The sequence below is a fragment of the Brachyhypopomus gauderio genome, unplaced genomic scaffold, assembly GCF_052324685.1.
Source record: "Brachyhypopomus gauderio isolate BG-103 unplaced genomic scaffold, BGAUD_0.2 sc89, whole genome shotgun sequence".
Lineage (NCBI taxonomy): Eukaryota > Metazoa > Chordata > Actinopteri > Gymnotiformes > Hypopomidae > Brachyhypopomus > Brachyhypopomus gauderio.
In genome coordinates, this window is record NW_027506910.1 from 662,420 (window position 1) to 680,120 (window position 17,701).

A 17,701-nucleotide genomic window follows, 5' to 3' on the forward strand; every position below is an offset into this window, starting at 1 on the left:
AAGGAAGAGTAGCAAAGGTGGGGGCAGATATTGAAACTTAGAGATGAGGTATGAAAGGGAGGACATCGCCCAGCACGAGGACTTTTTGCTTGGACGCTGCTGAGATCCACTTGGGTTAGGTAGAATTCTAGGCAACTAGCACCAGTGCACTGGAGAGTTTGTACCACGTATACTTTGACTATATTGTATTCAATTATATTCCATATAAATTAATCTAAAAGAACTTTTGGTGTTAAGACTTTGCTTGGGTAACTCAGTCAAAACCAGTCAGTTCATCGGGGCAGTGTTGGGGCCTATCTGGGTCAAGAAAAAAATATCCCAACAAAACTCACCCCTGGACGATAGTTCGTAACTTGCATCAGTTGACGCAATGTGTAAGCATTTATCTTCGACCACAGAGAGCGGACAACACAAATAATATGACGCGCCATGTATAAACGCGTGCGGAGTCGCGCTACGGACACTCGTGAAAGTTTAATCCAGTCGTAATGGTGCAATGAAGGTAATTTAAAAACCAGGACATTTCCTCACTTAAAAAAACCCGGGACACCCGGGACAGGATGTGAAATACGGACGTTTGGTCACCCTATCGTACTAGGAATACATTTAGCAGCTAAGTTATCATTACTGACCTGCGTGTTAGCCCCAACATGCTTGCGTTGAGGTGGTAAAGAAGGGTGGAAGTGCTCCTGTGATAAATAAAAGTGCAAATAACACTATTTTTGTTTGTACTTCCATCTGGAAGTTTCTTATATTTAAATTTCCCATCCACCAGCGTAGCCTCTTCAGTCATCTCCATCATGCTCATCTTATTGTGCGTCCATATAATCTGTCTGTCTGGAACTCGTGCACTGAGAAACATTCCACGGTGCAAAAGTGTCTCATGCGTTAAATGCGTTAATTTTTTTAGTGCGTTAATTTTCCTGTAATTAATTAATCGGAATTAACGCGTTAAAGTCCCACCACTAATAAATATATATTCAAACATAATCACAGTCTATTTGGTGGTCTCCTGGCTCTTTGTGGTCTCACAGGTGTGTCTGGCTGTGTCTGTGTGTGCGAATCAGTTTCTGTGTGTGAAGTCGGAGGAGCGGGCAACTGCTTGCCTTCCATCGCTGCTTCACTGTGATCAATGCTCTCAGCCCCGCTTGTTTCTTCCTATTCAGTGTGTGCATCTTGTCTCAGTCCATTTCCTTCATATTTCTTCACAAAAGTGGTGTTCCTTGCATATTGTGCTCCAGTTGGTGATTGTACTATGACCTTGTTTCCTGTCTTGCTGATGATTTTGTGCGGTGTCGCATTAAATGTTGTCAGTTTGTCCGTTTTGTCCTGTCTGACGACAACAGTGTCCCCAACACTTACCTCTGAGTGCCGTGCTCCTCTGCGTGTGTCTGCATACATCTTGCTCTTTGCCTGTTGCTCTGTGTCACGATCACATACCACTTGGTCTGTGTGAGTCTCAATGAGTTCAGGCAACTTTCCTCAAATCTTTTGATTGAAGAGCAGTTCTGTTGGGCTTTTGCCTGTTGTGGTGTGGGTAATCCCATGGTATACAGTCACATACTTTCTCAGTTCTTTTTTCCAGTCCAGTCCATCTGACTGAGCTATTCTGATTCTTTTCATTAGTGATTAATTCTGACGCTCAACCTCTCCGTTGGCCTGAGCGTACTTGGGTGTTGTTTTCACGTGTGCGATTCCGTTCTCCTCACAGAACTGTCTCAATTGCCCTGACTTGAATTGCGGTCCGTTGTCTGACCTGCATGTGACTGCCAGTCCGTGTCTGCTGAAGATTGTCTCCATGCCGACTATTACCTTGTCTGTTGTGGTTGAAGTAATCCACTACGACTAGGATGGAGTGATTGGATGGGAGAGGTCCCAGGATGTCGACTGCAACGTCTCGCCATGGTCCATCAGGTAGCGGTGTGGGTCTCAGCGGCTCGGGTGGGTCAGGCCCACCTGACCCAGCATCGACAGCTTCCTTGTAGTCCGTTGGACCACCGGTACCTTGTAGAGTTGAGAAGATGTCTTGTACGTCCGGTCCAGCCAGATGCAGAAGAAGTGCACATCGCCTTTGCTGCGTAGCCTCTGGGGTATCTTCTCCCAAGATGAGCCCTTTGCCGTCTGCATATAAGTCAAATAACGTTAGCCAATGCCTCCATCTCATGCCTAGCGTTGCCGGCTCGGTATAGCATGCGAAGTGCTGAAACCTGGATTTCTCCATACTAAACTAGCTAAACTTTGTAATTTACCTATTGCTTTTTTAATTTATTATTTTTCTACTCCTCATCGCCAATGTTGTGTACCTACTTTTGCTTGGCATTCAGAATTAAATCTTTCATGATAAGCACGCTTCGTGACACACGTTTGCTCGTCTCCACACTTTATTGAAAAACTCCCAGACTCCTCTTCGTACATCCCATAACCACCTGCATAACCTTAACCATGGATATGACACTGCCTATACTTAATAATGGCACTGGCACACGTATAAGTGGTTGTATAAACACCGGATTGTACACCACTGAGTGTCGACCAGAGTGGGCCTCGTGTCTGCGGGTCATGACGCTCTTTGCGTGCCTTCCAAATACTATCGGTATCACCGCAGGGATTCACCCTGGCGCTCTCAACAGATGGCATTAGAAAGGAGAATTTGTGTATTTCAGCAAGCAGGTCCACTGTGACAGGTCCACTGTTGACATTAGCTCAGGAAGACTCTAAAAATAGTATAGGCCTACTACAGAAGAATACTTCTGCAGAGTTGACAACGAACTCGAGATATGCAGGTGTTTATTATACAGACTTTTAACGTGCTGTGCTTTGATGGTCTCTCGTGGTGGTATTGCTGTCATTTAGACTTAAAAACAACATCATAATGGAAGATCACTCAGATTAGTTAGGACTTAAGAAGTTGGTTACCTTTAGTGTATCACTCCTTCTTTTTGGTGGACTGTTGGTATGTGTATAAAGGACATGCTTACTGCAGCATTTCATAGAAAATATTGCATTATAATTACAATTATTACAATTTTATCTGCAATTATATCTACAATATCTGTGACCCTCCATCTGAACATTTTGGCATTTTGTTCATTCTGTGTCTGCCCCTCAGTTAGAACTTCACTTCCTGTCATGTTTTTCCCTGCTGGCTACGGAACACTGCAGGCTGAACAAATTCCTGGTGCTGTTTGTGAACCCTGCTGGATATGAACTATGTCTACAGAAGGTTACAAGGCCTAACAATAATGAACCCCATTTAATGTTTGGAAAAAACGTATAAAGAGCAACGCAATTTTATATTGTTATACTGCTTAATGTTACAGATACAATTTAACCTTTTTTCCTTTATTTATGACAATTTTTTTCTTTTACTTGGGATGGAATTTGATAGGATAAATGTTTTTAGATGCAAGGCACTGCTGTGTTGGCATCGTCTGTGCTGTATGTTTGTGAAGGTGCCACCAAACAGAGACAACACATACTTATGTGATCTTTTTTTATTGATTGGCATCGCTGATAGTTTGGATAACTGGTCAGAAAAGTTGGAAATTAATATAAGCATTTAGGTATTTAGGTAATCATGATTCTTTTAAGAAACCTGCGCTCATGCAAGACTTCCCCCTTAGTGGTTGAGCTGGGGGAGGGTGGCGCTCTGGGATGAAAGAGATGAACCATCTCTGATCTCATGGTGATGTTTCCCATCTTTTTATCTGCCTGGCTCTTTATCTCCATCCATTCAAATTCTTTCATTCGTAGCCAGAAAGAGTTAGAGAGAGAGTTAGAGAGAGTTAAAGAGAGAGAGAGAGAGGTCTTCTGGAACACTCCAGAGATAGAACATTCTAGAACGCTTCTCTGTTCCATTCAGATCATACAGCATGCAACTGTTCTGCAGGAAAGACAAAACCCTTGGGTAGGAAGCACTCCTTTGAGGTTAGCACACACCAACAAACACACACACACACACACACACACAAACATCAACAAACCAAAGGCTACATTTCTCAGAGTGAAATGATTTATGTTGATTGCAGTAGTGCTGCTGTGAGGACAATATATCAGAACACTGGGTCTGCACCAGAAAACGTGGGTAAGCACCACCACTGATAGAGCAAGCAGGTCAACACATCCGTGAAACTGGCAACACCCCCGTTCTTTATCACACAACACACCTCCGTCAGTCTGTGTTCACACACTGATATTCAAACGCAGTCGTATGAAACAGGAACAAACTGGAGCATTTTGATCTGGGATCACTTGTGCATCTCTATTATGGTAATAGTGAATAAAACTGGAGATGTTCATGTCTTGGCTGCTCTATATTCCTGTGGTGATCTTACACTGCTTTGTATGAAAATCAGTAGTCACAGTTGAATTCAAAATATTTAAAATGTTAGTGTTTTCAGTGTTCTGATAATCCCATTTTTAGTACACAGATTACCAAGTTGTAGCTAGACATCTGATGAAGCTCACATTTTCTGTCTGTAGTCTGATGATGTCTGATGAAGCTCACATTTTCTGTCACATTTCATTTTTAAGTGGTAGATGGGTAGCTTTCTGGCCCTACAGTATTTTCCTACACTTATGTAAACTGACCATAGTACACTTAAAACTAAAAATAAAAACCATAAATACAACACTATCTTCTAATTTTTATATTACATTCATTTGATTCATAATTGGAAAAAAATAAATATAAATTTATTTTTGAAAAGTACTTATAATATCTACATATTTTAATAGAACATTATAGAAACAAAAATGGAATATAACCAAAGGCATGCCAACGGTGTAGTGCTGGTCACAAAGATAAATGGGCCTGTCAGAGAGTGTGCTGTGATTGGTCAGTAACAAGCTGACAAATCAGATGGATGGAAGGTGTTTGATGAAGTGTGAACGTTTAACAGTGAAATGCAGGAGTGTTTTAGGTTATCTTGCCTTGATGCAGAGGGGCGATTTGCCAGTGCGTTTATAGGGCATACTTAGTTTCTAAATAAATAAATACATAAATACTGACATATTTTACTTACTGATATGAATTTGTGCTAGTGTATGCATGTATTAAAAAATGTAAGTGCATTAGCTGGAGCCAGGTATCACCGTAGTTACTGTGGAGCCAGGTATCACCATAGTTACTGTAGAGCCAGGTATCACAGTAACTGCCAGGTATCACAGTAACTGGAGGCATTGAACATTTTAATGTCAGTGCAAACTGCTGGAACAGCTGTCTGTTATTTTATGAAAGAGAATACATACGTTTGTGATGCTCTGAAATGTTAACAGCATAAGAGAAGTGCGGGGTTTTGGTGTTTTTTGGCGGGTTTTGGTGTAGGTCTTTTGGATTCACTTAGGATTTTACACCTGGTCTTCAACTGCATGCTGTGAAGTCCTTTGTAAAATCAGAATTTAGCCTAATTAAGAACAAGTGAGTTCAGAAAGAACTTTATGATGCTGTTCAACCTTAATTATGGAAATGCCATATTCACTGTGGAAACATCAGCTAAACCTAGTTAGAACCCTAACCCTAACCATCTTTATGAAGAAACAGTGCTTAAAGTACCAAGAGAAACAGCATCATTACTGTAAAGTCATTATTGGAAGTTTCCTAGATTAGGTTTAGTCTTATAGTTTAGTATTATACTAAATTGTAATGTCATTGGCATTATGTTGCTCAATATTTAAAATCCTTTCCAGTTTTGGTTTGGTTTGGGACTGGTCTGGTTTGGTCTGGGACTGGTCTGAGAAACTGATCTTAAATAAAGGAAATAAGTAGGAAATATCCAACCTTTGATCAACCTGGGAAAGAAAAAAAAAAAAAACTAAAAAGTACATTTCTTCAATTTATCACCGCTGCACTTTGAAGGTAGCCGAGTGTCTCTAAGTTACACAGAGCTCATAAAAAAATGATGATAAAATGAAATAAAAAAGTGTGAGATGAAGGGAGTGATGCCGTTACGGTGGTGTGCAGGGGGGGACAGTGTGGTTTGCAGCTTTTGCTGTTTACAGTGAGGTTTATTGTGATGATGCTGCAGGTTTTATTAAGGCAGGGGGGTGTGTACTACTGTCTGACACACTCCATCAGTATGGATTTTGTTCTCACACACATTTTGCCATCATGGTCACTTTATGTATGCGTGTGTGTGTGTGTGTGTGTGTGTGTGTGTGTGTGTGTGTGTGTGTGTGTGTGTGTGAGAGAGAGAGAGAGAATGTTAGGTCCTCTTCAGAGGTATTTCAGTAGCTGTTGCAGTCACAGCTGAAATGAGAACACCACAAAGCCTGGTCAGATCCATGTTTCGGATGACAACTCGCAGACCTGTATCAGAGAGCGATTGTTATAGTCTAGTTGGCTTTGGAGATGGAGAGGATAAGCAGGGCTGCGCATGATGGCCGGCAGACGTAATGCCCACAGATGGGGAGAGGCTTTTACAGGAATTATCTGCCTTTAGACTTTGTCTCGGATGCATCTTTCCTTCCTTTCGGAGGGATGGCTGTTGGGTGTGTCTTCCCTTTCTGTGGTGTGGACGCTGGGTGTGTCTTGCTCTTTTTGTGGGCGGAGTCCTGAGGTTTGGACTTTGGTTGTGATGTTGACAGTGGGCGTGGCTGCTGGGAGGGTCTCGGTGCCTCTCCAATCATAGGCTGCCTGCGAAGCCTCTGGGGGGATGGGCTATCCGTACGGGAGGCGGAGAAACTGCGAGGGGAGGTGCTTATGCTACGGATGTTTGGAGAAGCAGCGGGCCGAGAGAGACTACGGGGGGCTGTCCGACCACCTGGTGAAGGGGAGGGGCCTGATGGTTGGGACCATGGAGGCAGTGTTTTCGAGAGGCGGAGCTGTGGTTTGGGCTGTTGCTGTTTGACACTTATGTGTGCACTTGCAGACTTTTGCATCCCAGGACCTACAGAACTGAAAAAGAAAGAAGGAGAAAGAGAAATTTCCCCAAAAATTCAAAGTTCAGAGGCAGAAGGTACATTGTGTTTTAAACTATTTTAGAATTCAGTGAAAATGGAAACCTAGTTCACCCACCTAGACTGAATGAAGGAAGCAGATCTTTGCGTTTGAGGGACAGTCACACTTCCTGATTGGATGGAAGACTTCTTAATGGGCGTGACTGGCCGCGGGATCCTGCTCCTCATTCGTCCCTCTGCTCCTCTCGCTCTGCCCGAGTCATCTGATTGGTGAGTGTCATCTTCTGAGGCAGTTGCTGACGGGGTCGGAGATGGAGAGGAGGTGGACTGGTGGCGCAAGCGTGACTGCTTTCGTTCCAGAAGAAGGCGGACTAAGTGTGGGGCTCGGGTTTTACGGGCCCGCTGCGACTGGTCCTGGCTGGTCTGAGACGACCGGTCTGAACCGGTCTCCTCTTCCGACATGAGTACCGGAATGCGACTCGGCCTCTGTGGACGAGGCTGAGGGAGGGGCACAGGCCTCGCATTTCTGTCATCTGACTTTGCCTCCCCTGCAGTTGGAGGTGCAGCTACCTCTCCTAAATGGAGCTCCATCTTGATGTCAGTAGGGGTAGGACACACCCTGTCTTGTTTCTGATCTTGCACCCCCAGCAATGCTAGAAGTTCTGGTTTAGCTTCCAGTTCGGTCTGTGTAAACGGAGTTTCTTGCTGTCCAATGGCTGAAGGTTCTTGCAGGTCATGTGACTCGGCCAAGCGCTCTGGCTCCACCTCTGCAGATATGCTTTTATATTGTTCTTCCACTTCTTCTCTCCCTTCCTCCACGCTCTCTTTTTGCTCCTCATCATCGCTCCGTTCCCTCCGATCTGAAACCTCTTTCTCGCTCAGAATATCTCCCTCATCCCTTTTCATCCTGCCTTCTTCACTCTCGTTTTCTTTTTCATCTCCTCCCTCCTCTTCCTCCCTCCTCTCACCATCGTCTTCGCTTTCCACGGCTCTCTCCAGGATGACCTCTTCGCCGACGCTTTCCTTCTCTTCTCCTTTGTCTCTCCTCTCCTCTTCTCCTTCCTCCTCTTCTTCCTCCCTCTCTTCCAGCCTCTCCATTCGCTCGTGCCCGGGTGGCCCTTCGTCCAGCCCCGGCAGCTGTCGCCTGGTCGTCATGACGTTCAGGTGCGACGTCTCGGCGATGTGCACAAACGTGCGCTCCACTTTCGTGAACGGAGGCGAGGAGGACCCGCCGGCGATCACGGCGGCGGTCGTCATGACGATGGGCCGCGGCTCTGACTTGAGGACGGACGAGAGCGTTCCGGGCTCGGACTCATCCGGCGCCGGCCTCTCGCCCTGGGGCGTCAGCGCGGCCAGCGTCCCTTGGCCGTCACCAGGGGACACGAGCCCATTCCCTGGGGATCCGGCCCCGTTGCCAGCAGAGATGAGCACCAGGGTGCGGGATCCTTCCTCCTGGTCAGGGTCTCGGTGGGGCGGGGCCAGGAGTGTAGAGACCGCCCCCTCAGGGCTTCCTTCACTACTGCGGGGGCTTCCATCACTGCTGGAGCCCCGGGTTGCTCCGCCCACTTCTATCTGAGGGTTGAACATCAAAACGCCAGACAGGAAGTCCACCCGCTTTGGCCTAGTGTGGGATACAGAGGGAACGGGCTCCATGTCCAGACACTCCTGCAGACAAGAGAGAGAATCATTCACAATTATTAGTGAATTATTATTATATGGAATTATTAGTGGATCATTATTATACAGAATTATTAGTGCAGTGGTTCCCAAAGTGGGGGGCGCGCCCCCTAGGTGGGGCGCGGAGCTATTGCAGGGGGGGCGCGGAGCTTGAAAGTAAAACGTGCACATGTGTCAATATTAGGGATGCACCGATTCCGATATTAATATCTGAAAAAATTCTAGATCGGGTATCGGGGACAATGTGACCGATCCATAAAAACAGATCTATTCAGTCTAATTCTATGCTTGTATTGCTTGCTTTTTGGTGTTAGTTCAACCTTAATACTCGCGCTGGTGGTATTCCACTTAGTCCGTTTATTTGCTGGTTTACCAAAATAAACCTGGGCTCCAGCAATACTTCATTGTTCATACATGAACTGGTGAGTTGTCCAAAGCTCATTTAATGCATTACTTACAGAAATAAAATAGCTAAATAAAACAACAATATTCCATACGCGCGCTCAACTCGCTCCCTTAAAGAGACAGTACACATATTTCTGGCCGTTACATGCTTTGTGCTCTGCGTGATGTCTGCGCTTGCAAACTAGCTGCATATGCACGGACGTAATTTTGGGGGGGGACGGGGGGGACATGTCCCCCCCACTTTTTCAAAAGCCGGCTTTGGTCCCCCCCAGTTTTTACAGTTAAAACCAAATATTTAAATAGCGACGAATCTATGTCCCCCCACTTTTGAAATCAAAATTACGTCCATGTGCATATGTATTGCTGTTTCTCTTATTTCATCTCCTTATTTATTTTAAATTATATTTAGAATTCTTGAACAATTTAAAAGGTTTCTTGCAGTTTATTTTTTTCATGTTTGACCAAAGTTGTGAACCTATTGTTTTTGTAAGTTTTCAACACATCCCTAGTCAAGGGGGGGGGGGGGGGGGGGGCGCGCAAAAATATTCTCATCTACTAAAGGGGGGCACGGCAGAAAAAGTTTGGGAACCACTGTATTAGTGAATCATTACACAGCTGAATAATTATTTGTGTTGATTCTTCAACTCTGAATAAGTCACCTTTGCTGAGGAGAAAAAGATCTGTGGATAGAAAATGTAATATTGTATTTATAGATGCATAATGACTTAGACTTAGGTTTGGAGGATCTTGGTTGCTAAAATTATGTCGATAAACAGCCACTTCTAGAGAGAAAGAACCGCGTGATGCCAAACTAAAAGAAGGAGCACAGATTACAACTGAAGTGATTCTGCAGAGAGTTTAATTGTGTTTCGGTCGTACACAAGATTTTCTGGATTGTCTTAAAAGGATGACATACATGTTTGAAGGCACCCCTGTCTACTTTACAATCATACTTTTTTTGTTCTAAAAAAAAATAATTAGCCCATTTGTGAATTCAAGTGTAGTCATGAAGACAGTACTTAAGTCAGCGTTTACACACAGCGAGAATGCACACAAGACACATGACACACCATAACGTGTTCGTCTAGCAGCGTGTCCAAACGGAAAGAGTAAGGTTATTTCTTTTCAATTATAAAAGCTTAAAATACATGCTTCACACATATGTGTGTGTGTGTGTGTGTGTGTATTACAAGAGTACTACATGGGCTTTATTGCATTATAAAAACACTCAGCTTGAAAGTTTGAAAAGGCAGACTGTTTGTCAAACCTACGATTACGTTACAATACACAGACGTGATGAGCTGTTGAAGAACACTGACACAGTAACAGACTGATGGTCAGTATTTCCTTCACATTTTAAAAGGTCAAAAGTCCCAAGTTCCAAGTCAAAGGCCAGTGTGATGACATTAATGTATGTGTATATAGACAGTGTGTATACATTAATAATTGGATATATTGTTTAGCTATATAATAGTTTAAAAAGTAATAGTTATCTTTAGATTGTTTAACTGTGTAGTTTGCTATGTTTTTGTATCAAACTGTACTGGTGTGAACTGTGTGGTACTGGAGTCCAGACTAGCACCTGGAATGCTCGCATTCTCTGTGGATGCGTGTTTAGAGCTTAAGACATTTTGGAGCAGTGAGTCTTAGTCACGTTTTCTGGACCCACCTGATGGTCCAATCCTGTACCACACCCCATACCAGAGTACTGGGAGCCGGACTACAGCAAAAACGTGGACCGGCAGGTGGACGCTGTGGACTGGGTTTGAAATGCTATTGTGGAGGATGAGGATGGCAGGTGCTCAGCCCCGTGTCTGGGAGTCCCGGGACAGTCCTTCTCCTCTACTCTCTACTCAACCAGACCTCAATGTCCTCATGGAGGACCCGTCAACAGGTGTGATACAGCGGAGGAGTGGCATCGTGTTCCGAGCCCCCTCCACCTCCTGGGCCCAAGGTCCTAACGGGCCATAATGGGCCTCCTTGTGCCGAGCTGAGTGGAGCATGCATTACAGAACAGTGAGTGAGTGAGTGAGTGAGGGCTGCAATATGGGACAGCAATGTCTAACTTTAAAATTCGCAGGGAGTATAGTCACCAAGCTACGATCATGTCAGCAATTATTTACAGACTTCAGGAGCAGATCGCTCAACAAGGGAATAGGTAAATAAGAAACATCCACTCTTAACTACATAGCTTTAGCCTCCATAAATGATTGAAGTGTATTAAATGGGATAGACTGTCATTCTGTCACTTTGTAAAAGCTGCCATGTCAAACTGTCTTTAAAACATTACACCTACATGGTTTATATGAACTCAGCAGTGATGAGTCATACATTCAGTTATTTTAATAGAGAGAAATAAAATGTTTTCTATGTGGTAAAATGGAGCTTTCTCGACTAGTTTGACAGCATACATGAAATTATCCAAAGCAAATATAAGAAATGACCTGTTAGCAGAAAAGAAACCGTCCAAATTAATTACATCATACTGTCCAAAATCAATACATCATACTGTCCAAATTCATTACATCATACTGTCCAAATTCATTACATCATACTGTCCAATTTATAAAACTACAAGAAAAAAATCAAAGTGAGGAGAATTCAAAGATCAGTCTTAGCATGAGTACATTAGTGAACAAAAGTGCTCACAGTAATGCCTCTCTTTGAATAAATACTATAGTTGTGCAGGTGGATGAGCTCAGAGGTACTCGTCTGCTTTTACTAAATAGGATTAAGTGTACGAGTTGTTTTTTACATCGATATTTGTGATATTTGTGGCGCATCACCACAACTGTAGCAGACAAAGCACCTCTAAGCTGTCCGGAAGACATTTTGGCAGTGTGTGCCCTTCTGCCCTGTAGACTACACGTGGTACATTGAACAGCCTTAATACATCACTCATGCCCCTCTCACCACCATGACCATACAAAAACACAAAACACAAGTCATTCTTGTGATACACAGTGTAAACAGTGGATCAGCATAAACAGTGTTTACAACACCAGGAGCAGCAGGTGATGATTACTGGGGCTAGCTGTCAAATACACCAGAGTAATCTAAACACTGTTTCCGAAAAGCATCGCAGTGTAACTTTGATGGTGACTGTCTATAATAGTCTTTAATACTGTCTTTAATAGTCTATAATTTAGTTTATAGCTTAAAATATATAGTGTTTTTTTTCCTGTGATGCCTCTTGGGAAATTCCTCTCTGTGAAACTGTCCCCTAATTTTAGTAGGCTGATCCCAGATCAGCTCAGAGGAACCTCATATTGCTTCATAAGATCCAGAAGAGGGACTGCAAACACAGGAGAAGCAGCCTCGCCTCTGGCCCGCCACCAATCACACTGGCTGTGATTCAGCACTGATTTCAAAACCCTTTTATTGTTCTTTTAAAGCTATTATTGGCGCTCATACAATCATACATCTGAGAATGCCTGACAAATTATCCTCAAATCAAACTAAAATCAATACTGAACATCTGACAAACTAGACTTCCAATCAAATGAAGAGCTGAACATTCCAAGAGTCAAGCACAGAAACGTGAAAATGTTTCGTTCTGATCATTTTGCTCTTTGCTACCAAACATCTGGAGCTCCGTAATGTACGTCACACTACTCCATCGTGTACGTCAGACTCCTCAGTCGTGCACGTCAGACTCGTCCGTCGTGTACGTCAGACTCGTCCGTCGTGTGCGTCAGACTCCTCAGTCGTGCACGTCAGACTCGTCCTTCGTGTACGTCAGACTCGTCCGTCGTGTACGTCAGACTGCTCCGTCGTGTGCGTCAGACTGCTCAGTCGTGTACGTCAGACTCGTCCTTCGTGTACGTCAGACTCGTCCTTCGTGTACGTCAGACTCGTCCGTCGTGTACGTCAGACTGCTCCGTCGTGTGCGTCAGACTGCTCAGTCGTGTACGTCAGACTCGTCCTTCGTGTACGTCAGACTCGTCCTTCGTGTACGTCAGACTCGTCCGTCGTGTACGTCAGACTGCTCAGTCATGTGCTTTGTTGTTAATTGCTCAAAATGCATTTGTTTACTGTCTCATTTCAACAGTTTGAAATGAGACAGTCATTTAGTCACTTTAACAGCTATTTCAAAACCACTTTAAAAATTGGTTATATCAATTTTCTTTTCTTTTCTTCACTTTCTAGACAATTATTCATTTTCTACTCAAGACTCTTATTTGCTAATTTCCTTCCTACATGTTTTTATTCTTTTACATTTACAGACTCTGTTGATGTCACACATTGACTTCAATCTTAAATATCTAAGTGCTATATAAATTAGGTTATATTAATAATATTATATTTATTTATTATAATAAGTATTATAACCTTTAATTAACCAGTGCTTTCCAATATACCAGCAGACAAGCAAGAGTGCTCATTACTGCCGTTGGTAGAAAAGTGAGGCAAAGCATGTTGAGAAAGAGAAAGACTGAGAAAGAGAGAGAGACAGACAGAAAGAGAGAGAGAGAGAGAGAGAGAGAGAGAGAGAGAGAGAGAGAGAGAGAGAGAGAGAGAGAGAGAGAGAGAGCATTCCTCTTGAGTCCTGATTGTTAGTAGTCAAATAAACATCTCAACCCAGCATTAAGGGATAATGTTACTACCGAAGAAATATACTGGGAGTATCCAAACAAACAGGCTAAGACATTAATGTTATGCTCTTTACACCTAGAAGTATAAGAATAGATTTATCAGCGGTAATGGTGGGTTTTCTGAGGCTGGTCGAGTCTAAATTTAATATTCAGTATTTCCTGCTCTAGAAGGAAAGGAAACAAAAGAACCTTGTGATAACACATGATGACATTTGAGTTTGAATGCGAGAGGATTCATGAACAGGCTGAATCACTTTTCAGACATGGCCAAAAGTATGTGGACACTTCTAGTTATTGAGTGGGCACACCCATTACTAACAGGCATATATATTATATATGTATTAAATATTATGCACATAGCCATGCTGTCTCCACAAACACTGAGATGGTGGTGCTGAAGGTCTCAGGTCTTTAAACGTGATGCCATATTTGTCTCCAGCTTCATTTTGTGAAACCTCTGCTAGCACCGCTAGATCTGCCGACGTGTGGCCCATCCCCCATAATTCCAGTGAAGGCTAATGCTAATAGCCCAGCACACAAAGACAGCCTATAGTATGTCCCAGCATACTGTAAGACAATCATATGCTTCTAAATTTGTGGCAACGATTGAGAGAAGGATCTCCTCCTGCAGGTGTGACCGGGCTGGCGTGGAGGAACTCGTTTCCTGCCACTCCACCCAACACCTGGGGAGGGTCTTCCAGTCACAAAGGGGCTGACAACACCATTGGAATGGGAGTCTGAACCTCATGACTACAGGTATGACTACAGGTATGATGGGCAGGTGTCCACATACTTACAGCCATGTAAGTTGTAACTCTAACATTGCTTCAGGTGTATATACATAAATAAACTTGGAAAAAATATAATTTACTTGTGAATCTGCATATTCTTTTCACAGTAAATATAAAAATACGCAACAGAACCAGAGAAGAGACTTATTCATTCAAGGACCAGAAATATTGCCTTCAGATCTATTGCCCTTTGATACACCTTACATTACACGTATTCCATATATTCATCATTTCCAGTATCACATAGTGAGTCACAAATGAGTTTAAGCAGCATTTTGGTTAAAAAACAAACAAAACAAGGTTAATAACCCCAACAGAGCAGATGATCTATGGAGTAGTATTAACCTAAGGGTCACTGCCTTCCTAAACACTTCTCACGCATACATGTGACATTTCATTCTCTCTGCTAGTAGCGCATACATTGGTAGGATTAGCCAGCCATAATACTACTTTCAATGTGTTTGGCTGCATTCAAATGACAACCCCCCCCCCCCCCCCCCCCCCCCCCCCCGAAAAAAAAAAAAAAACTAACAATAAAAAAACAAAAAAACCACAAGCAAATGCATATGTTTCAGGAAAACAGAAGAAGGCATAATGCCTTCAAAACAAAGCTTGATAACAACTCTGTCATTGAGCATTCTTTCAACACTTAGAGCACTCTTCCAACACCTGGAGCATTCTTTCAACCCTTAGAGCACTCTTTCAACACTTAGAGCACTCTTCCAACACTTAGAGCACTCTTCCAACACTAGGAGCATTCTTACAACACTTAGAGCATTCGTACAACACTTAGAGCACTCTTCCAACACTTAGAGCATTGTTCCAACACTTAGAGCACTCTTCCAACACTTGACTTTGCATATTATTATTATTACACGAGGTATTGAAAACAGTATCATCATCTGCACTCCACGCCCTGTCTGTCCTCCCCCAGGTCCTGTCTGTCCTCCCTCAGGTCCTGTCTGTCCTCCCTCAGGCCCTGTCTGTCCTCCCCCACGCCCTGTCTGTCCTCCCTCAGGTCCTGTCTGTCCTCCCCCAGGTCCTGTATGTCCTCCCTCAGGTCCTGTATGTCCTCCCCCATGCCCTGTCTGTCCTCCCTCAGGTCCTGTCTGTCCTCCCCCACGTCCTGTCTGTCCTCCCCCACGCCCTGTCTCTCCTCCCCCACGCCCTGTCTCTCCTCCCCCACGCCCTGTCTGTCCTCCCTCAGGTCCTGTCTGTCCTCCCCCACGTCCTGTCTGTCCTCCCCCACGCCCTGTCTGTCCTCCCTCAGGTCCTGTCTGTCCTCCCCCACGCCCTGTCTGTCCTGCCACTGTTCGGCGCCTGTCTGTCCTCCCCCACGTCCTGTCTGTCCTCCCCCACGCCCTGTCTGTCCTGCCACTGTTCGGCGCCTGTCTGTCCTCCCCCACGTCCTGTCTGTCCTCCCTCAGGTCCTGTCTGTCCTCCCCCACGTCCTGTCTGTCCTCCCTCAGGTCCTGTCTGTCCTCCCCCACGTCCTGTCTGTCCTCCCCCATGCCCTGTCTGTCCTGCCACTGTTCGGCGCCTGTCTGCCCTCGCTCCCAAAGACAGACAGTTCTACAAGATGCTGGGTAGCCCATATGGAGTGGATTATTCATTCACACAGTTGTCACAGTTGCTTAGGAAACCGATGCATGACTCGGCCTACAGGGGGCGCTGGACATGATCTGGCAGCTTCCTGGTTCTGAGGCTGCACCAATGCACAAGACCAGGGAGAAGAGCCATTGTGCAAAGACTGTCCTTCGAATGACCTTCTGCAACACACACACGCTCACAAATACGCACGCGCACACACACACACACACACACACACACACACTCACAAATACGCACGCACACGCACACACACTCACTCACAAATATGCACACACACACACACACGCGCACGCACTCACGCACACACATGCTCACACACACACACTCACTCACAAATACGCACACACACACACACACACACACACACACACACACACACACACACACACACACACACACACACACACACACACACACTCACACATACACACACACACACACACACACACACTCACACACACACGCTCTAGGATTTCACATTTCTCTCTCTTAAGCTCAATGGTCTCCTTCCAGATTATCTGTGAGTCACATTGATATTTGGATAATCTACTGCATATCTTTGATATTACCAGAGACAATCAATTCATGTCAAAAAACAAACAACCCAATAATACACCTTAACGTTCACGATCTAGACGGCGACTCCTTCACACTGACGTTTGATCCTCGTTGCCCTGGTGACTGGACACACACTACTCTTGCTCAACACTCATCACGTCTCACAACACGCTACACAAATCGATGAAAATGTCTGGTCCACATCACGCGCACTCAGCGGACTCCATGGCGATAGTGAGGATGGTGACGGTTGTTAAGACGATGGGGACAAATTCGTGGTATTGTTAGTGCAGGAGGACTGTGATTGGCTCAGTGCTGGGCCGGTCTGGCCATCACTGGGTGGCACTAAAATGGTCCAGTTTAAAATAGTTAAAAACGTTACCTTTTTGTATTTATAAAGAAAGTAAAGTACAAGTGTACAGTGTCTCTGTGGGGCGGGACAGTTTGAGGACAGCTCGTATGTTCCTAGGGTACGTTATCTCCTCATGACAACCCAGACTGTATCCCAGGAACAGATGCTCTTCTGTTTGTAGCCAGAGAGCATTAAACACACACACACACACACACACACGCAGACGGACGCAAAAACGCACACACACACACACACACACACGCACGCACCCTCAACGCCCACAATCACAGGCAGTTTATTGCACAAATAAAATCTTCTTGTAAACCGTCTGGGTAAATCAGGCCTAAAGCAGGACTGCATATATTTGTGTGTGTGTGTGTGTGTGTGTGTGTGTGTGGATCATGTCTTGTTCATGAGTTTTGCCAACATTTGCTGAATATGCAGCCGGGGGAGATTGAGTACAGAATGCCGCGATCTGGGGTTGCCTGGCAACACGGGGACGTGTCTGCGGTGGGCGTGTCGGTGGGCGGGGCTGCTCTCGGCCGAGCGGCTGCGCTGAATGGCCGGCCCCCCGAGGGCGGGGTCGTGAGGGAAGGGTTCCGTCTCCATGGTAGAGGAGGAGAACACATACGACGCCAGTCTTCTCAAATGGGCGGGCCTCGGGAAAGAGTGTTGTGGGTGTGGCCTGTCCTCCTCCAACTGAAAGAGACCAATAAGAGTGGAGGATCAGGCGAAGTGGGAAGAGACTAATGCGCAAAACTAGTCAAAGAATTATGATGTGCGCTGTGCTGTGTGTGTTCCTGAACCTATGACAC

The 17,701-nt window shown here is 44.7% G+C and overlaps 1 protein-coding gene across 3 annotated transcripts in view; it reads right to left on the reverse strand.

The window, feature by feature from the left end:
- Nucleotides 1–3,497: 3,497 nt before the first annotated feature.
- The window catches only part of ttbk1b (tau tubulin kinase 1b), a 42,306-nt gene continuing 28,102 nt past the window's right edge, over nt 3,498–17,701 (reverse strand). For all 3 annotated transcript variants that reach the window (XM_076992055.1, XM_076992054.1, XM_076992056.1), the window contains 2 exons: nt 7,016–8,562; nt 3,498–6,895 (listed from right to left, as the gene is read on the reverse strand). In XM_076992055.1, coding sequence (XP_076848170.1) covers nt 6,427–6,895; nt 7,016–8,562 — 2,016 coding nt within the window. In that variant the 3' untranslated portion in view covers nt 3,498–6,426. The remainder of the gene's footprint in view (nt 6,896–7,015; nt 8,563–17,701) is intronic.